At 36.0% G+C, this 21835-nt stretch overlaps 1 protein-coding gene across 21 annotated transcripts in view; it reads left to right on the forward strand.

Annotated features, from left to right (window-relative positions):
- The window catches only part of POLR3G (RNA polymerase III subunit G), a 41823-nt gene that overhangs the window by 16499 nt on the left and 3489 nt on the right, over positions 1–21835 (forward strand). For 6 of the 21 annotated variants that reach the window (XM_063612265.1, XM_063612266.1, XM_055298018.2 and 3 more), the window contains exons 4-7: positions 5940–5996; positions 7878–7928; positions 12122–12204; positions 16753–16899. In XM_063612265.1, coding sequence (XP_063468335.1) covers positions 5940–5996; positions 7878–7928; positions 12122–12204; positions 16753–16899 — 338 coding nt within the window. The remainder of the gene's footprint in view (positions 1–5939; positions 5997–7877; positions 7929–12121; positions 12205–16752; positions 16900–21835) is intronic. The other 15 variants (XM_063612268.1, XM_063612270.1, XM_055298020.2 and 12 more) reach the window with 3 other exon arrangements.

Consider the following 21835-nt stretch of genomic DNA (forward strand, 5'->3'; position numbering starts at 1 on the left):
CTTCAGCACTTTTAAAATTGATCTTTTCTCTATGGCACAGAGGCACTTAGGTGAATGTGGTTGTTATTAAAGCACATGTCTAATTTAAAAGTACATCAAATCAGACCGGGCATGGTGGCTTACTCTTGTAATCCTAGCCCATTGGGAGGCTGAGACAGGCAGATCACCTGAGGTCAGGAGTTCGAAATCAGCCTGGCCAACATGGGGAAACCCTGTCTCTATTAAAAATAAAAAATTAGCCAGGCATGGTGGTACGTTCCTGTAATCCCAGCTACTCAGGAAGCTGAAGCAGGAGAACTGCTTGATCCCGAAAGGTGGAGGTTGCAGTGAGCAGAGATTATGTCACTGCACTGCAGCCTGGGCGACAGAGTGAGACTCTGTCTCAAAAAAAAGAAAGTATGTCAAATAATTAAAGCATTTATGTGAGTGTTTTAGTCAGGGATATTAAAAACATAATTTTGTTGTTGGTCTATGGGAGTGGTTGGCTAGTACTTGGATTAAAGGGCACTTTATCTTTGATAACTATGCAATAAAGTATTTAAAAAATAAGGGTTTTTTTTTTTTTTTTTGCTTTTATTTCTTTCAGGGGAAAACTCTTGTATAGAAATTTCCTAATTGATACAAGTACATTCTCCCTGAGATCTTCATGTTTACTTCTGTCTTTTTTTTTTTTATTGTTTTATATTTTATTTTAGAGGTGAGGTCTCTCTCTGTAACCCAGGCTGGAGTGCAGTGGCACGATCATAGCTCACTGCAGCTTCCAGACTCCTGGGCTCAAGTGATCCTCCCACCTCAGCCTCTTGAGTAGCTGGGACTACAGGCACATACCACCATGCCCGGCTAATTTTTTATTTTTATTTTTTTTTGTAGAGACGTGAGTCTCGCTTTTTTGCTCACACTGGTCTCAAATTCCCGGCTTCAAGTGATCCTCCCATCTCGGCCTTCCAAAGTGCTGGAATTACAGGCATGAGCCACCGCACCCAGCTTACCTCTGTTTCCTGATATAGTGTGTTTAAAAAACACACTCGTGTTAAAAATAAAGGTTTGTCTATAAAATATATACATTTATATGTGCCTATATAGGTTTATATGTGTATATATGTGCATACATAAATTTATGTAATATCCATGCTATGAGTGAAAAAGAATTGGCCAGACTGAAGAGAACGACCCTACTGTCAGAGAGAATCATATTCCGGATAGAGATGTTACATGACTGTACCTTCGCCAGGTGCATCACTTACCACCTGTGTGCTTTAGGAAAGAGAGACTTAAGGGCTACTGTAAAGAACTAAATCACTAGACACTAGGACAGACAAATAGGGTGGGAGATCTCAAGACTTCCTGATAGTCAAGTGGCTGGTGGCTCAGGGCATTGAGATCAGTCCTCAAGAACTGATGGCATGGAATGAACATATTTCATGTTGCGATGTCTTCAAAGTTTGTTTTTAATGTTTTCAGGTAGGATTATAGAAACAATTAGTATTTTCTTTGCATTGAAATTTGTTATTTATATAATAAAGGAAAAACACCAATGAATATTATTTTAGTGAATTTTAGCTCTAAGAGATCGTCTAGTCTAGTGGTTCACAGCTCAGGTTTCTGAACCACAGGGTCCTCTGAAGTAGAAATATGATTCTGACAGTGGTGATAGTGTCATAAGTCATTTTCAGAACCTCAAAGCTTAATGGAAATTATACATTTACTTAAATATGTCCACAGGTCTGTTACTGAATAAATGGAATTTGGCTTACTAATTCTTGCTATACCATCAGTGTCCATGAGACCCAATATAAATTTTTGATGTTTTTTTTTTTTTTTGGAGCAGTTCTTATTGTTTGTATGATTGATATTCATAACTTTTATTCTTGCATAGAGGTTTTCTAAAGAAGAAATAGACATTTACTTAAAAAGGAAAACTCGTTTTATCTTAGAATACCGTATCAGCCTATTGGACCCTTTTATATATCTAAAATAATTATGGAATCTGAGTGATCTTATTTTTTCTCTATCTTGAAATACCTTGTTACTTCATCATCATAGATATTATCACTATTCATCAGACATTCCCCACTATGCTGAAAAAAAGAATAAATATAAAAAATGGGAGAATGATGAAATGGACTGTGCAATTCAAATAAATTATCACTATTATGTCATCATATAGTTTTCCTGTGGCATTGTCTAAAGCATTACATCTGTTTTTTAAGAGGATATAAAGTCTTCAGAGACCCTTATATTTTTAGTTGCTCTGTTTTAATTTTCATTTAATACGATTGAAAATTTCAAAAATTTTTAATTTTTTGCTCATGTCTAAAATTGACAGAAAAACATGTTCCACAATTCTTAGACAAATCAGAAGACAAATGCAAAGAGATAGATAGCTCTCTGGATGCTCATGATGATGATGAAATTGATTGTATAAGCAAAATCTCAGACTGTGAGTCTTCAGATGACAGTGTCTTCAATTAATTTTCTCAAATTCAAGAGTCAATGAGTAAACACTGTATCTCCAAGAATTAAAAGGGAATTATGGTGGCCTTCTACAGTCAATCTTTGAAAAAGAACTCATCATGTAATACTTTGTAACAAAAACCTGGAACATCCTGTTTGCTAAAATGAGATGATCATTTTTGTTTTGTTTTATGATATTTGTGCACCAAGATTAATTTGATGTGTTTTGTAACTGACAAATGCTGAACGTAAAGGCAAAGACAATAATGATCGAAAGGAAATTGATTATATAGACATGAAATTGTTTTCTGGATTGATTGTGTTAACTGGTGATTATAAATTTAATAATGAAAGTATTTTGCAAGTATAGAGCAAAGATGGCTGGGCCATCCTCTCTTCAATAGAAGTATGAGACATCAGCCGGGCGCGGTGGCTCACCCCGTAATCCCAGCACTTTGGGAGTCTGAGGCGGGTGGATCACGAGGTCAGGAGATCGAGACCATCCTGGCTAACATGGTGAAGCCCCGTCTCTACTAAAAATACAAAAACTTAGCTGGGCGTGGTGGAGGGCCCCTGTAGTCCCAGCTACTTGGGAGGCTAAGGCAGGAGAATGGAGTCAACCTGGGAGTGAGCGGAGATTTTGCCACTGCACTCCAGCCTGGGCGAGACTCCATCTCAAAAAAAAAAAAAGAAGAAGTATGAGACATCAAAGTTTTTTAAAGTATTGCATTTTGGATATGTAAGTACAAGAAGAAGAATTGGAAGTAGTGATAAGCTAGATTCTACTAGAAATGCATTTATAATCTGAAATTATTTAGATGATACACATATGAGAAAAAGAACCAGAGGAAATTATAAGTTAGAACCTATTAAAGATGTCTTTGGAATCTGGGATCAGGACGTATAGAAGGCATGTATTCTAGGTTTGTGTGTGGCAGCCGATGCACAGAAAACTGCATTCAAATGACTGCCCATTTTGGTTAAATTTACCTTCAAAATCAGTAAAACATGTAATATAAATTTGGATTTGCTATACTTAATTGCTTAGTAAAATCTCCAGGAGCTTTATTTATTTATTTTTATTTGAGACAGGATCTTGTTCTGTCACCCAGGCTGGAATGCAGTGGCGTAATCTCAGCTCATTGCAGCCTCCACCTCCCAGGCTCAAGTGATCCTCCCACCGTAGCCTCCCAAGTAGCTGGAACCATTGGCATGAGCTACCATGCCCGGCTAATTTTTGTATTTTTTGTAGAGATGGGATTTCACCACGTTGCTCAGGCTGGTCTCGAACTCCTGGCCTCAAGGGATCCAGCTGCCTTGGCCTCCCAAAGTGCTGGGATTACATCCTGAGCCACTGTGTTGGGCCTAGTTTTATTGAGTTTTAAGTAACAGCTTTACTGAGACATAATCCACTATGTAAAATTTACTTTTTAAAGTGTACAATTCAGTGACTTTTAATATAGCCACAGAGTTGTGCAACCAACACCACTATTTAATGTTTTTGTTTTGTTTTGTTTTGTTTGTTTTGTTTTGTTTTTTTGAGACAGAGTCTTGCTCTGTTACCCAGGCTGGAATGTAGTAGCATGATCTCGGTTCACTGCAACCTCCACCTCCTGGATTCAAGTGATTCTCTTGCCTCAGCCTCCCGAGTAGCTGGGATTACAGGCACGTGCCACCACACATGGCTAATTTTTTTGTGTTTTTAGTATAGATGGGGTTTCACCATGTTGGCCCGGCTGGTCTTGAACTCCTGACCTATTAGTAATCTACCCACCCCGGCCTCTCAAAGTGCTGGGATTACAGGTGTGTGCCACTGTGCCCAGCCACTATCTAATTTTTTAGATGCTTTTCATCATCCAGAAAAGACATTCTGTACCCTTTAGTAGTCATTCCCTACTCTCCCTCCTTCCAACCCATGGCACCAGAAATCTGCTTTCTGTCTCTAGAGATTCCGTGTCATATAAATGGAATGATGTAATATGTGTCTTTGGCTTCTTTCACTTGCCATAATGTTTTCAAGGTTCATTCATGGCTTAGTACATATGAGTGCTTCATTCCTTTTTATGGCTGAATAATATTCCACTGTATGGATATATGCCACATTTTGTTTATCCACTCATTACTTGATGGGCATTTGGGTCAGTTCACTTTTGGGATTACATGAGTTATCTTGCCATGAACATTCATGTACATGTTTTGTGTGAAGATATGTTTTCATTTATATTGGGTATATACATAGGATCATATGGTAACTCTATATTTCACATTTTGAGGAACTGCCAAACAGTTTTCTAAAGTGGCTGCACCATTTTACATTCCCATCAATAATGTATGAGAGTTCCAATTTTTCCATATCCTTGCCAACATTTCTTATTGTTTTTTGATTCTAGCCATCCTAGTGGTTGTAACACAGTATCTCATTGTGGTTTTGATTTGAATTTCCGTAATGATTAGTGATGTTGGACATCTTTTCATGCTTTTTGTCCATTTTTGTATCTTCTTTAGAGAAATGTCTATTCAAATCCTTTACCCCTTTTTAATTGGGTTCCAATAATTGGTTTTCAATATCTATTCTTTTATCTATTATCTTTTTTATTCTCTGTATTTCATTATTTGAAATTAACTTAAAAATATTTTAAAATATAAAAAATGGTCTACTGTACCCAGAGGAAAAAGGGTAAAAACTGTTTTTCTGGTATACTGAGGGTTAAAATTATTTAAAATATGGAAACTGTTTTGGAGAAAATTCTTAAAAAGAAGTCATTGTGTTACAAATTCTAGGAATCTCTCATTTGTGCTGACTTCGTTTTATAGATGAAAAACTTGGCAAGATTAGTTAAAACATTTTACCTGAAGTCAAACAGCTAAAATACCTAGAAAAACCTGATCTCTTGGTCTCTGATCTACTGCTTATTTTAGTTATCTTCTCTAATACGTGGTTGTATTATTTGGAAGCATATCCTTGACATAGAAGAAAAATCAGTACATATTTCGTCCTTGATTTTTATCCATTCATCTTTAGTATTACCTTCCCTTTTTCATGCCTAACTCCTGAACTACTTTTTATGATGAACATGGCTTCAAGCTTTTGTGTGATAATGTTGCTTTCCAACTTGTGCTGCTGGAAAAGAGTTTGTGCCCTCCTTAAGGGTGTTTCTTGTGATAAGATGGACTAGTCTGAATCAAGAGCCGCAGTTGTGGCTTTACTGGTTTTGGCAAGCTCAGAGGGTTCCTGCAGAGTTTTCAGCAATTGGCATGTAGGGCTTGCTGCTTGCTCATTTATGCCTCAGATCAGTAACCCCTCACCAAGTCCAACCTTGCCTACCCCTGCCCTTTTTCCCATTCTCTTATGTACAAAGGTAGGAAACTCCCTGTATGTGAAATTAAAAATGTTGTCTGTTGTTTTCAATAATCTTAAAGGAATGGCTTAAGTTCAGGGTTACTGTTGATTTTCCTAATGAGTTCTTTATTCTTTTTTCCCCTAGATATTGAAAGGTATAGTAAAAGATACATGAAGGTATACAAGGAAGAGTGGATACCAGGTAACTACAAAACACACAATATGAAAGCAGTTTTTAAAGGCTGTCTCTCTCACCTCATATTTTTTTTTTAGGATAAGTTTTCTATTTTTACCATAGGAAAACTGAGTCTTGTTCTTTTATTGTGATTAATTGGCAATATAAATCTGTTAGAAACTAAGGTGAAAAGATTTTTATGCTAAAACAAGGAAGAGTTGAAGTGCTTTTGTGGAAGTTCTTAAAATATATATATATGTATATTTTATTTTATTTATTTTTTTGAGACGGAGTCTCGCTCCACCTCCAGAGTTCATGCCATTCTCCTGCCTCAGTCTCCCGAGTAGCTGGGACTACAGGTGCCCACCACCATGCCCAGCTAATTTTTTGTATTTTTAGTAGAGACAGAGTTTCACCGTGTTTGCCAGGATGGTCTTGATCTCCTCACCTCGTGATCTGCCCGCCTCGGCCTCCCAAAGTGCTGGGATTACAGGCGTGAGCCAACCCCCCCCACCCCCGCCCTTAAAATATTTTTTTTATAAAAATAGGACAGACCAAACAAACCCTTTGAATTCCAGTTTAATTAGCCACAATCACAATTTTAATTTGTAGTACCAGAAAGCACAAGTACTCTGCTCCTGAGCAATTTTAGAGCATTTGAAGAGAAAGCAAAAATCTCGTTTTAAAGATATTTTAAGCCAAGCTCATGGATCTTCCTTTCTTTTAAGCAGACATAGACTAGTTTTAGCTGTTAGGTTTCTTCAGAAGAACTATATCTAAAAAGAAGCTTTACCTTGGATATGGACAAGTTAGAAGGGGCCATAAAGGAGATCTCGTCCCACTCATTCATTTTGCAAATAAAAACAGTTGTCATAGAAATAAAGTGACCTGTCAGGCCATGTAGCCAATACTGTTAGAACCCAGGTCTTCTCATTTTAATTCACATTCTTTTTATGTCTCTGTCCTTGGCCTTTTATGGAAACTCCCCTTATATAAAAACATAGATGGCATTAACAGCATTATCACTTTCACAGATTATATACTATGTTTTCAGTGTTGGTAAGGTTGGGGCACCCTGGAAACAACTTAGATCTCTCATTTCTTCCGTTTCATTAGTATTCATCTCTCAAATGATTCTCTACATATACTGTCATGATCTAAAATGAATAGTTTATAAAAACTAAAATATATTCAAAGCAAAATTTATTTTTCAGGTAAAATGACTTGAGATTTAAATGCTTTGTAAAAACGCTCCAAAATTTCTTTAAAAGCAGGCAATATTTTTAAATCAACTTTTATGTTGCTTCCATTTTCTGTTTAACTCTATGCTTAAAAATTAAAAGAAAGTGACACATTAGAGGAATTATTTAGCTAATACAAGCAAAATTATTTATTGGAGGAAATTTATTTTTGACAGCTATTTATATTTTTAATTTTAAAGTTTTCAGATATTACAATTGTTTATTTCATTCTGCATGTGTTGGGATTGTGGTAACACACTTTTGAAAAAAAAATTTTGTTGCATAAGAAATATATCAACTACAGAATATATCAACTACAGAAAACTTATGAAATATAAAGTAGTCAAATAAATAAATATAAATAATATTTAAGAAAACCTGTCATAATTCCAACACCCACAAATAATTACCATGAGATTTCCTTCCCCAAAAATTTTATAGCACTATTTCAGAGCTATTGTAATAAACTTTTCTTTATAAGAGAAAATATATCATTGTCTGTAATATTTGGATTTGGTTTTTATATGTTTCAAGCTAAATTTATAAAGTCAGATACTAAGGCACTTTATTGTCACTTTCTGGACAACTGTTGTGTCCTTCAGATAATTATGTTCAATGCCACTAATTCCTAGAGGAAACTGCAATTTTTTTTTTATTTTATGTACAGATTGGAGAAGACTTCCAAGAGAGATGATGCCAAGAAATAAATGTAAAAAAGGTACATTGACTAATATAATAGTAATTCAGGTAGGAAACGGTTATTTCTTACATTCTGTTAATATGGACTTGTCAACCCAAAGTGATACTCACTGTTCTTAATGCTTTTCTTATTTTGAGCCAGACAAGGGGGCTCATGCCTGTAATCTCAGCATTTTGGGAGGCTGAGGTGGGAGGATCACTTGAGCCCAGGAGTTTGAGACCAGCCTGGGCAACACAGTGAGAACTTGTCTCTACCAAAAGTTAAAACAAGTATTAGCCAAGTGTGGTGGTGTGCACCTGTAGTCCCAGCTACTTGGGAGTCTAAGGTGGGAGAATCACTTGAGCTGAAGAGGCAGAGGCTGCAGTTAGTCTAAACTGCACCACTGCACTTAAGCCTGGAAGACAGAGCAAGACCCTGACACCCTGTCTGAGACCCTGACTCTCTCTCTCCATCTCTCTGTCCCCCCATGTATGTGTGTGTGTATATATATATGCATTATAACTATTTTGCTAAAGCTTGTTTTTTGTTGTTTGTCTTTTGGGTGTTTTTTTTCTCAGTTGTTGCCTTTTCTTTGTGTATGTCTTATTTTTTAATTTTTAAATTTTTTATCTTTTTTTAAATTTCAGTGTTTATTTTAGATACAGGGGTACATGTGCAGGTTTGTTACGTTAGTATGTTGCACTCAGGTAGTGAGTGTACTACCTAATAGGTAGTTTGTTAACCCACTCCATCCTGTCCTCCCCTCTCGACTTTAGTAGTTCACTGTGTCTGTTGTTCCCATGTTTATGTCCATGTGTGCTCAGTATTTAGCGCCCACTTATAAGTGAGAACATGCAGTATTTGGTTTTCTGTTCCTGCATTTATTCACTTAGGATTTTCCTGTAGTTATGGAATTGTGGAGATGCTAAGAAAGACTTTTGAATTGTTGTAGACCTTTTCATTTGCGTAACTGCAGATTTTTTATTATACTGGCTACATTATAAATTATTAACTAAAGCATTTTAAAATCAGGAAACCAATAAAATACAGCTTTATGTTGTATAGAAGAATGCCAAAGTGAATGTTTACAGTTTGTTTTTCTTTAGTAATTTCATTCAGTAAATAGTTATCTATTATTGCCAGACATTGTGCTGACAGGAATAAAACTGAGCAAAGTGGTAATAATCCTTGTCCTCACGGAGCTTGTAGTCAAATGGGGTAAAATCACTAAAGAAAAACACACTGTCCTCATTGGGAAGGGTTCTTTGAGGACATGGAATTGGAGTTGAGATTGAAGGATGAGTAGGAGTTTACTGAGACATAGTTGTGGGAGAGGAAGTAAGGAAATACTAGGTTTGTGAGAGAAAATCAGAAGTTCAGTTCAAAGGTGTTACTTATGGTTCCTTTGAAATATACAAATATAAATGTTAAATATATTGTTGGAGACAGGGGAGTGAACCTCAAAATGGAGATAGTAGTCATTATCAGAGATATGATCATTGAGACCAAGAGAAAGGATGAGATGGTCTAGGGCAGAATTAGATAATTAGAATAAAGGAGAGCCTAACCCTGAGCTTACAGGAATGCCAACATTTAATGGGCTGGTAGAGGAGATTGAATGGCAAAGAAGGGAACTGGAAAGAGAGAGGGAGGAGGAGAACCAGGAGAGCAGAGTTACACCAGGTAGTCTGGTATTTCGGAAGGTGGTCAACAATGTTAAAAGATGTTAGACATTGCTGCTAAGAGGTCAAATAGGACGAAGACTGGAAAATGTTCACTCATTTTTGATATGCTGGTTATTGGTGAACTCAGTGAGAGCTTTTTGAAAGATTCGCAGAGGTAGAATCCAGATTGGAATGGCTTAACCGGTAAATGGAGCTTAGGAAATGGAGACAGCTAGCACAGATGAGTCTTAGAATTTTGCTATGAAGAATGAAGAGTGAAAAAGGAAGGTAGCCAGAGAGGTTAAGAACAGTGGGGTTGTCAATTAAGAGAAGAGAAGAGAAGGAATTCCCATTCCCCTTTTTAACACCTTGATTGAGATATAATTGACATACAATACAATGCAATATTTGAAGTACATGCACAATTTACATTTTTTGCACATGTGTATTTACGGCAGAGTATATTTTATTTTAAATATACAGTATATAATCATATTTAGCTTGCATAAAGAATATTTTGAAATACGACAATTTATCTTCTGTCTTTTATACCGTTGGTTTTTATTGGGCAAATATATTATTTTCATAATAAAATACATGTGCATGAATGATACTGGTCATGTCCTAGAGGATCACACATCTGTAGTTGACTTTAAAGCTGAGAAGAATGTGTTCATTTTGGAAGAGTTAATGTTTTCAAATATGTCATCCCTGGGATTTTATACCCACATTAATCAGTAAAAGCTCCCAATGTATCAGGATTTCCATTTGTTAATAAACGAAGAAACAATGAAACTTTGCTTCTCATTTTGCTCTAGTATTTTTTATTACATATTGTGTAATTTTTTTGTCTTGTTTCTGATAAGCTTGTACTCTCCTTTTTGTTAAGATGTCCTCCATTGATTTACATGCAAGTAAACAGTAACAGTAGAGTCAAAGGCTGAAAACAGTTGTTTCTTGAAGAACCAGCTACTGCCATGTGTTAAAGGAAACTATTCAAATATATGCAGATACTTGGCCAAAGATGGAAAAAAAAATAAGTTTACTTACCTGGCCATATTCTCTAGTATCCCTTTAACAAAGGTTTATGTTATGAAATTAAATAATTTGATAAAAAGTTCTTGGAAAAAGACTTCATGATGTAAGTAGAATACATTCTTAGCTAATGTTTTTTGGCATTAATATTATAATATTTATAGAGATCTTGTTCATATGTGATGCTATATTTTATGCGTTACAGTTCATATTAAACAGTCTTTGCCCTCAAGGGGGTTAGAGAAAGTTACCCATCATTAAATCTAACTATTACTTTTGTTTGAGAAACCTCACTAATACATATGTTTGGGAGCTCTGAGCTCAGTAATTCCCCTAGGGGCAATTCAGTATAACACAGTAAGTTGTAATTCCATCAGTTATGGGTCATCTGCCACAATCTAAAAATTTTCTTTTGTAGGTTAAATGTTAATCTTTAACAGAATTACATCTTTCTGAGCCACATTTTCCTCTTACAAAGTAATTTCTAAGTGTTTAGCTTTATTTTGGAAAAGAGCTGTAACACTCTCTGACCACAATGGGACAATTTTGTAGCCTATCATATTGCTTTGGTACTGACTGGCAGAATTTATATGTGAAATACTTCTCTAGACCCTGCACTTTCAGAATAGCCTCAAAATGCAATGTTTTTGATAGGAGTAAAAAAAAAAAAATTATGTAGCCCAAAGCCATTACAACATTTTATTTCACTTACATGCTTTTGAGTTTTCAGATTCATATGATGAGTGTATTCAGTTTAATTATTTTAATCTTTATTCCAAAGATACTTCTGTGTTGCACTGTCATCTCTTTCACCATTGGTAAATGAAGTACATACAGAATTTACATTTTTTGCACATATATATTTAAGGCAGAAGTATTTTTATTTTATTTTAAAGATACAGTATATAATCATATTTAGCTTGAATGCAGAATTTTGAGATATGGCAGTTTATCTTCTGTCTTTTATACCATTGGTTTTTACTGGGCAAATATATTATTTTGGTAATAAAATACATGTGCATGAATGATACTGGTCATGTCCTAGATGATCACAAATCTGTAGTTGACTTTAAAGCTGAAAGGAATATTTATCCTGCACTTCCTTTTTATTTTACACACCTGGTAAGATTCCTCTGGTTAAAATGAAGTACACTTACCTGTGAAGGAGAAGCCAGTGCAGGTGGATTTGTGGGAGCCTTTCACTATACTTTTGGTACTTCTCTATCTGAGGCAACATTTTAGCTGTTTTGGCCCTAATGATATTAATTGCCAATACCAGTGTTCAGAACTAGTAAAAAATATAGTTAACTTCAGTCTTAAAAAAAAATCCTAAGTGATTATCATTTATTTCTCATCATTGGAAAATTGGTGAGGTATGATTTGTTTATTCTTTGAGAAAATTAATTTACTCTGAAAACTATGTGACTGCCTAGGATGCAGTAGCACAATGCTGGACAGCATACACAAAGACAAGGAAATATAATACACAGATGCAGTTGCAGAAAAATGTGTTAACTGGTAGTTTTACTTCAGCAGGCTCAAAACCCAAAAAGGCAAAAGACGCAGGCAAAGGCACATCACTCACTCGTACTGCAGACGTGTTGAAAAAAATTGAGGTAAGGTTTTCTTCTTCTTATACAAGTCAACTGAAAAAATGTAAAAGATCCTACCTCGTTTTGCTCTGTTTCAACCTTTCAGCATTCTCTTACTTTTTAATAATGTAAATTTGGCAGAAGCAAGCCCAGCGTATAAGGTAACTGGGAAGGTTTGAACTTTGCAGGCTGAGAGATGTGGAGGGACTGTCCTGTCTTTCGTTACCACTCACCTGGCCACTTACCTCACCTTCTGTCACCTCTTTCTTTTTCACTGTATCCCCCTTTCTGCTTATATTTGAATCATGCAGGCGGAGAGAAACGTGAACAAGTTTTAAAAAGAGTTACATATGTAATTCTTTTAAAAACTTCTCATTTTTCCTCCTATTGGTTAATATGTACAGTTTTAATGCTTTTTTTTTTGGTCTTATGTTAAGTATTGAAGACTCTATTGAAGGAAAAATGTATTTTATAGAACTTATTTTTATAGCTTTCTTTATCTAAATATTTCAAAAATAAAAAAAGTAAGATTCAGAAGGTTAAAGCACTGAAAATTTTAAAAATTTAAATATTTCAAAAATAAAAAATGTAAGATTCAGAAGGTTAAAACACTGAAAATTTTCCCTCCTATTCCTGTCCCTAGTCATCCAGTTCCCTTCCTATAGACAACCAATGTTACTAGTTTCTTATATGTCTTTTTCCAGAAGTGTTTCATACATAGCAAATACGAGTTTTTTTTTCTTTTTAAAGACAGAGGTAACATATTACATTCTGCATTTTCATTTTACCACTTAACAAAATACCTTGGATATGGTTCCATATCAATCTGTGTAGAGTTACCTCATCCTTTTTTTGGGGGGGGGGACGGGGGTGCTGCACTATAAAAATGAACTGTAATTTATTTAATTAATGTCCTACATAATTGGACATACGGACATTATGTTTCATCTAGTGTTTTGCTGTTATTAACAATGCTGCAATGAATTCATGTGAAGTATGTCATTTCACATACTTAGATTTCTAGAAGTATTTGTTTGGTCAGTACTTACGTGCGCTGTATGAAATGGATAGCTGTTGTTACATTGCTCTGTATGGAGGTTATACCAATTTACTACCATTATCAGTGCATGCATTGTCTTGCCTTGATGATGATGATGATGACGACAGTAACAGCTAACACATTATTGAAACTTACTCTGTGCCTTCTTCCTTGATGAGCTCTTTACATATGTTATGTCCATAAGAGTTCATAACAACAAGGAGAGGCGGGTATTATTCCTTCTTTACAGATGTGGAAGTCAAGGCTTTAAAATTTTTACTTCCCTGGCCAAGTTGGCACAGCTACTTGGTAGTGGAAACTCATATTTTTATTTTATTATTTGACCAGTACTTGAGTTAGAGACAACATGTCTGAAAAATAAAGCCAGAGTACTGATGAAGGAGCAGTGATAACTGTCAGGTTTAACTATGGTGGAATGATGGGAATGCAGTTCCAGCCAGTTTGTATTGATTGAACTCAGGTTCCAGCTATTCTAAAAGCTTCCTGGAGAAAACTTGCTAAGATGACATGTGCTGTAAGGAAGATTGATCTGGACCTCTGGGTGTGGTTTCTCCTGGTAACAAATTGTATTTCTATTCTGTCTACATTTAAACACCTTTTTCAGGACACACTCTGGAAAAACTGGAAATTTAAATCTAGAAATACCAATGAGTTTAGTAGAGCAAAAGTTATTCCCAGATGACTCTCTTATTGCTGGTTTTTTCAGCAAAAGCAGTTCCAAGTTTCTTTATAATAGAACATTCGTGGATGGAGAGGGAGTGACATACATTCAAATCTCATGATTAATGTGTGAATAATTAGTGGTAAACTAATATCTGAGGTTTCTTATTTCTGCATAACAGGAGGCTCTGTATGGTGGCTGTAAGGCTGTATAATATTTAAATCAGAAGAACTGCTCTCTGTCCATAATTGAACAGTTTTCAATGTCTTTATATTATTCATTTTATTCTTAAATCTGTAAAGTAGTAAGGTTAGATGGTTAAATCTCAACAGGAGAGAAAATGGAGACTAGTAAGTAGAAGAGCTAAAACTAGTAGCTTAAATGCAAAAGGAATGAAGCAATGAGACTATGTGGCTTTGAGATCAGTTTTTATTAAAAAGTTGCATAAATCTGCTATTTTTAACCTATTTTATGAGTCTGATTTAGATCTATGTGGTGGAAATAAAGATGAGGATTTTTTTTGAAGATATTTCAGGTAGCAATAATAGAAATATAGACTTCCTAGTTCTTATGTGGCACTGAATGAATACTGTATTTAAAAAGTACTTTTGGCCAGGCGCCGTGGCTCACGCCTGTAATCCCAGCACTTTGGGAGGCCAAGGCAGGTGGATCACGAGGTCAGGAGATCGAGACCATCCAGGCTAACATGGTGAAACCCCATCTCTACTAAAAATTCAAACAAAATTAGCCAGGCGTGGTAGCGGGCACCTGTAGTCCCAGCTACTCAGGAGGCTGAGGCAGGAGAATGATGTGAACCCGGGAGGTGGATCTTGCAGTGAGCTGAGATCGTGCCACTGTCCTCGATCCTGGGTGACAGAGCAAGACTCCATCTCAAAAAAAAAAAAAAAAAAACTACTTTTACATAACTGGTTTAAATAACTGTGTTCTTAATTATAAAATAATAGCATGATTTTTTTAGATATAGTGTGTACCCTGCACAGAGCTAAATAAATATGGCACTACATAAATATGGCACTACAATTTCCTATTAACTACACAAACTTATTGGTTGCAGGTCTTTTTACTGTGATCTGATTAAAATATTTAAAAAATTATAATATTAACAGCATCATATATGTGTGTGTATATCTTATTATAGATGCTACAAAATATCCGTAAGCACGCTTTTCTTTACTTGCACTTTTACAAAGGGATTGCCAGTTGGAAAAATTGCACACATTATATTGTACTAATAACTCATATAAGACAACACATGAGTCACTATCAAGATAAATCATCTTATGTCTATTACCTTGGTCTCATTGGTTCTGCCTGAGTGGGTTAAGCAGACAAGAAAGGTGGAGTTTGAATTTTGATTAGAAATTGAGCCTATCTAATGTAGTCTCTCTATTGTCTTTGATTTCCTTAAATTCAAATTTGAATTTGATTAGAAGGATTTTTAAAGATAAGCATTTAAGAACCAGTAAAGGAATAGCTAAGTTGTAGTTACTCCAGATATAAAATCTGTTTTCTCTCTATATGTAATCTACAAAGCAAATACCTTATAATAGAGATGGAGTGTTTGCAGATTCATGAATTAGTATTCCAATTTCTGTTTAAGAATAATCACATTTTAGCTGAGGTGACTTATGCCTTAATTATGAGTATTAATATGTGAAATTATTGACTCCTGGAAAACTTGTGAAATTCTATCATGTGCAAATTGAGCATAGTACAATTTATTGAACAGATAGTGACAGTAATGAAAATAGGTCACTTTTTATTAAATGAAAAAAATGTTGGTAGTCATAATAGAAATACAAAGATGTAATTTTAAAGTTAATTTTGTGTACTATTCCCTGATGGTTCCACTTGTGGATAAGTGGGACTCTCATGGAGTCAAAGCTTTCCTAACTCTGCATCTCTCTTTTGTCTTCTCTTTTAGAATTTCTAATAATTGCTAGTATTGACTGTGATTTGAGTTTTAATTTCTGTCTTCTCAATCTGCCAGATATATTAAGAAACAAGAATTCCTGGCAACAGGAAGTAAATAATGAGAGAGAAAAAAGATAAAGACACAGATAAAATGCAACTAAGATAATCTAACCCAGGATGACTTGCTATTATAATAATAGTATTAAATGGTCTCATGTATAAAGTGATACATACACATTTTGAGAGAATACTATTACCTTATTTTTTCTCCTTTTATGTTAGAAGGAAAACGAAATAACATTCTAAAAGTTCTCCATAACCTAAGTCACCTCAAATATTTTAGAAGGAGGTAGGATAGACCACCAGGTACTGTGGCTCACGCCTGTAATCCCAGCACTTTGGGAGGCTAAGGTGGGCAGATTTCTTGAGACCAGGAGTTCGAGACCAGCATGGCCAACATGGAGAAACCCTGTCTCTAATAAAAAATTAGCCGGGCGTGGTGGTGTGCACCTGTAGTCCCAGCTACTCAGGAAGCTGAGGCAGGAGAATCACTTGAACCCAGGAGGAAGAGGTTGCTGTGAGCCGAGATCGTGCCACTGCACTCCAGCCTGGGTGACAGAATGAGACTTTCTCTCAAAAAAAAGAGAAGGTAGGAGAGAAATTATAAAAGTAAAGCATTGTGCATTAGAGCTGAAACCCAATTATTAGTAACAAAATCAAAGAAAATGCTGGTTTAACGGTGAGACAGTAAATTCCTTCTTTCTTGAGTTGACTCATAGTTTCCTAGGTGGTGGCCAGGAGGTGGTGGTAAGATGGGAGTAGAATAAGGTGATAGATAACTATTCCCTTAAGGCTAAGCAGGGAAGTCAGCAGTCTAGTGGTTTCCATACAAATTAATGAAACTCACTTATACCAGGAATTGGAAAAAAGAGGTGATGGTGAAAAATCAGATGAGGAAAATGAAGAGAAAGAAGGAAGCAAAGAGAAAAGTAAAGAAGGTGATGATGACGATGACGATGATGCTGCAGAACAGGAGGAATATGATGAAGAAGAGCAAGAAGAGGTAATGATTCATTTGGGGATGCTAGCAAAATTAATAAGGTTTATCTAATAAGGAATCAGATATATAGTATGTATTAAAATCAATAAACAGAAACCAAGATGATGGGAACCGGAAGCGTATTGTTATCAATGGCATCGATTCCTTGCTGTCGAGAGAACTATTATAGCATTGAAATTATAATGATGTCAAATTGAATATAGGAGATAAAAATGATTGGCAACTTTGTAAGTATAAATCTGCAAGTTAAGGAGATTGATCAGATTAGTGCAGTTAAGATTTAACAACATAAAAATTTAAGTCAGCAATTCAGGTAATGGAGGACTTAACCACATAGGTCTAGAGGAGAATCCCTGCAGTGTGTTTCAAATTCCAAAATGCATGTGGACACTGTCAGAGAAGATTGATCATTTAACCTCAGGTATCTGGCTGAGTCAGGACTCTGTGTTTTCGATTTGGGATGTCTGACTTTTAGAATGAAATGTACATAGTACATTTCAGAATTAGCTGGAGTCAATCAGGTGTTTTTAGCAGGGTAACTTTGCAGACCACAGCCTCTTCGGGACTTTGTAGACACCTCAGACAGTAACCCTAGGAGGAGAGTTTCTTCTCCATTCTGGTGACCTTTGTCTTCATTCCATTTCAGCCTCTTATACCACATTCCTAAATTTTGCTTCTCCGGAAACTGTTCCAACTATGAAATCTATACTATATTTATTTTGCATTAAATTTGGTATTCTTTTGAAATTTATATTGATATAAACAGAGAAGTTTGGATACATTTTTTTATCTGTTTCTAAGTGGCTAGCCAGCTGCTAACCTCATTTCTTAAATAATTTGCTTTCCTCATTGATTTTGAAATTCTTCCTGTGTCAGCTATTAGATTCCCATTTCTACTTCTGTTCTCTGTTCCATTGATCTATTTTGAACCAACACTAAGCTGTTCCAAGTAGTAGAAGCTTTGGATCATTTGTTAATGTTCGTAGGGTATGTCTTCCTTGCTACTCTTTTTTTTTTTTTTTTTTTTCAGTTTTCCTGAATATTCTGTCTATTCTTTCAGATAAATTTTAAGTCTAAACATTTAAAAATTAAATATGTCACATTTGTGGTAGATCACATTTGTCTCCAGCCTTCTTTTCAGATCATTCATGTTTTTATTTCCATTGCTCTCTGACATGATTGAGACTGTCAGTACTTCTGATCATCTCTTTCCCCTTTATTTGTTCTCTGTTTTAATTTTCTTTTCTAAGAAACTTAGACCCTTGCTCACCCTTCATCTTCTTTTTTGCCATTATTCTTGTCTCTTGTCCTCCTAGTGCACACTCTAGACCAAAGCCAACTTTGATCATTTCCATTCTCTACCTCTTTCCCTTTCAAATCTGACCTATTGAGCATTTCTTGGGAAGAACAGAAATTGATGCCCTTCAAAAAACACGAGCCCCATTTTGCTGGCTAACATGTTTTCTGTTTCTAAGTCAGTTCTCTACAGCAATTACTTAAGATCAACTTCTTTCTTCTTATACTACCTTTTCTTTCACTCTTATCAGGTGATAGTACCTCCATACAGGAAATGAAGTCATCAAGAGGAAACTCTATTAATTTCATGTCCTCTGCATTCAAACTCAGTGTCTTCCTTCCTCCTCTTTTTTTCTTTGATCAAGGGAGGAAATCCTCTTTATCCCATTTGGGGCTAACAGTCCTATCCTTTTTTGGAACCGTAGTCCTCCGGTCATTTCCCTTTCCATATTTTTAACCTCTTTTTCTGCCTGTCTCTTCCATTCATGAATTAAAACATGTTCATTTCCCATTGTAAAATATGTTGTCCACATTCTCCCTCATGCCATCTCTTGAAAAGCTTCTTTAGCTGTCATCACCCCTCCCCCTCCCCCACCATTAGCTCTTTTCAATCTTTGTTTCACCTCTATCCTATTCAAATTACTGCTTTTGACAAATAGAAGTAGCTTAAAGAAAGAAATTATTGCTACCACGCTCACCATAGACAAATTTTAGCCTTTATGTCACTTAACTTTTCTGCAGCATTTAACACTTCCGACAGCTCTATTATTAAAATATTATTTCCTGGCCAAGCGCAGTGGCTTACTCTGTAATCCCAGCACTTTGGGAGGCCAAGGTGGGTGGATCACAAGGTCAGGAGTTCGAGACCAGCCTGGCCAACATGATGAAACCCTGTCTGTACTAGAAATAGAAAAATTAGCCAGTCGTGGTGGCAGGTGCCTGTAATCCCAACTACTTGGGAGGCTGAGGCAGGAGAATCACTTGAACCCGGAAGGCAGAGGTTGCAGTGAGCCGAGATCGTGCCACTGCACTCCAGCCTGGGCAACAGATATATATTTATATTTATATATATATATAAAATATATATATATATAAAAATATAAATATATATAAATAAACATTTTTATTTATATATATTTATAATTTCCTTTATTTAAATTCAACAATTTATAGCAATTATATGCATCTTCTATATGTCAGGCATTGTGCTAATTGCCAAGTCATAGACAAACATGGTTGCTTCCCTTAATTTTCGTTACATAATGCTTCTCGTTTTTCTCCTATTTCTGGTACATTTTTGGGGTCTCTTGAGTTCTTTCTAGTCTTTAAATGTCAGTATTCTTCAGGGTTCTTCCCTCGGGCTTCTTTTTCTTGCCATAATCTCTCTGATTGCATCCCTCCTCATAGTTACCCTGTATAAATGTGTAACTCTTCAGTTCTTTTTCATTCAACCTATAGTAAGTGTACACTAAGTATATCCTTGGAATTGTACTAGGCAATGGGAATATGAAGATAAGATACAGTTCTTCTCTCAGGGAAATTACTAGAGAGACAAAAAAGGTAACAGTTAATATATAGTGAATAATGCTGTGATATGGTAGTACCAGATGCTATAGCAGCACATAAGAGATGCTATGGGCACACCAAAGTCTATTTTAGGTATATCAAAGATGATATTTTAAAGAAGACAATTTAGGTGATCTGAAGAGCTAATCAGATCAAGATAGGAACATGGAATGGAGTGGACACTTGCAGGGAGAAAAAAGAGCATGGAGAGAGGCTTGCAGGTGATGAGAGTGTAGCATCTTAATTTAACTGACCAGATAAATCGGTATGGCTGGACTAGAGGGTGTTAAGTGCGCTTATGTTGAGAGATGAAGCTGGAGAGATGAGCAGGTCATTAAGGACTCTGAATGTCAAGCTGAGAAATTTGACTTTATCCTGAGTACGTGGGGAGCATTGAGGGGTTTTAAACAGTGGAATGGTATAATCATGTTTATATTTTAGAAAGCTCAGTTGCTTTGAATGGAAGAGCCAAGTTTGGGTCATATTTGAAAGCTTGTTGCTGTAAACCAGTGGTTTTCAATACTCTTGAAGGGATATTTGGTAGGGTCTGGAGATATATTTGATTGTCACACTGCCATGGCGGTAGTAGGGTGGTGGTGCTATAGGTTCTAGTTTGTATGGTCAGAACTCTAGACAAGACTGGCATTTGCAATGCTCTGTTGACAATGTCTGCTTGCATAAATGTGTGTTCTGCATGTATGGCTGAGTGAGGGATGGAAAGGAGATCTTCATTAATACCTTTCTACATTTAAAATTATTATTCTCTGCTCTTTTTTAGCAATTATTAATTAAAATTTGTGGTAAATTTATCCAATGTATTGAGGATTTGATGCGCATTTTCTTTTGAAGAATGAAATGAGGCAAATTATCTATGTAACACCTATTAATAAAATCAAGAAAGTAAAGACTTTTCTTCTTCAATCTTTTGAATGTTATAATTGAAGAAAAACACAAGGGCTCAAATGAGAGCCTAGAACCATTTAAGCCACCAGTAGTTTCACTACTGAAACTACTTTATAGGTTTCACTACTTCATACCTGTATCAAGATTATTAACATTGGGGCTGGGCGTGGTGGCTCACGCCTGTAATCCCAGCACTTTGGGAGGCCGAGGCTGGCGGATCACAAGGTCAGGAGATCAAGACCATCCTGGCTAACACGGTGAAACCCCGTCTCTACTAAAAATACAAAAAATTAGCTGGGCGTGGTGGCGGACGCCTGTAGTCCCAGCTCCTCGCGAGGCTGAGGCAGGAGAATGGCGTGAACCGGGGAGGCAGAGCTTGCAGTGAGCCAAGATCGCACCACTGCACTCCAACCTGGGTGACAGAGTGAGACTGCGTCTCAAAGAAAAAAAAAAGATTACTAACGTCACACAATTACCAAATTTGAATCACTTAAACAGAACTTGGAGGAGGTACTCATGTCTAAAACACAAGTGACATATGCTTGATTTGGAATACTAGAGTATCCCTTCCTTATTCATCTCCACTTTATGTACAAATCGGCTTACTTTTATTTCTACACAAGTGTTCTTGCCAAAGGTCTCCTTTACAATGAGACCTCATTTGAACTCTCAACCATGCCACCCTCTCCTGGTACACAGGCCCCAAGCTTCACTCAGGTGTCTAAATATTGCCAAATTTTTTTGGCACCAGAAAAGCCAGGCCAACTTTCCAGAGATGGGAATGGTCTTAGCTGAATGCAGAAACTTACAGTATCTAGGGAAGAAAGTATCTAGGGAAGAAAGTATCTAGGGAAGAAAAAGTAATGAGATAACTGTCTAAAGAATGCCTGTACAGTGAATAATGCATGTTACCTTTCTTGCATTATGTGAATATATTAAAAATCCCACTATCTAGATTAAAAAAAAAAAAACTTTGGAAAAAAATTAGTAAAATTTGAGAATAGTCTGTATTTCTTACTATAGATAGTAGAGATGTGGACGTTAATTTCTTATTATAGCAGATCTCAATCATGTGCAAAAATGTAGTGACTAGTAAAAGAAACACCCATGGTCTTATCACTCAGCTTTAACAATGGTCAATTCATAGCTAATCTTTCAACCACTCATTCATCTA

This window comes from Symphalangus syndactylus, chromosome 11 (assembly GCF_028878055.3).
Source record: "Symphalangus syndactylus isolate Jambi chromosome 11, NHGRI_mSymSyn1-v2.1_pri, whole genome shotgun sequence".
NCBI classification, from domain to species: Eukaryota; Metazoa; Chordata; class Mammalia; order Primates; family Hylobatidae; genus Symphalangus; species Symphalangus syndactylus.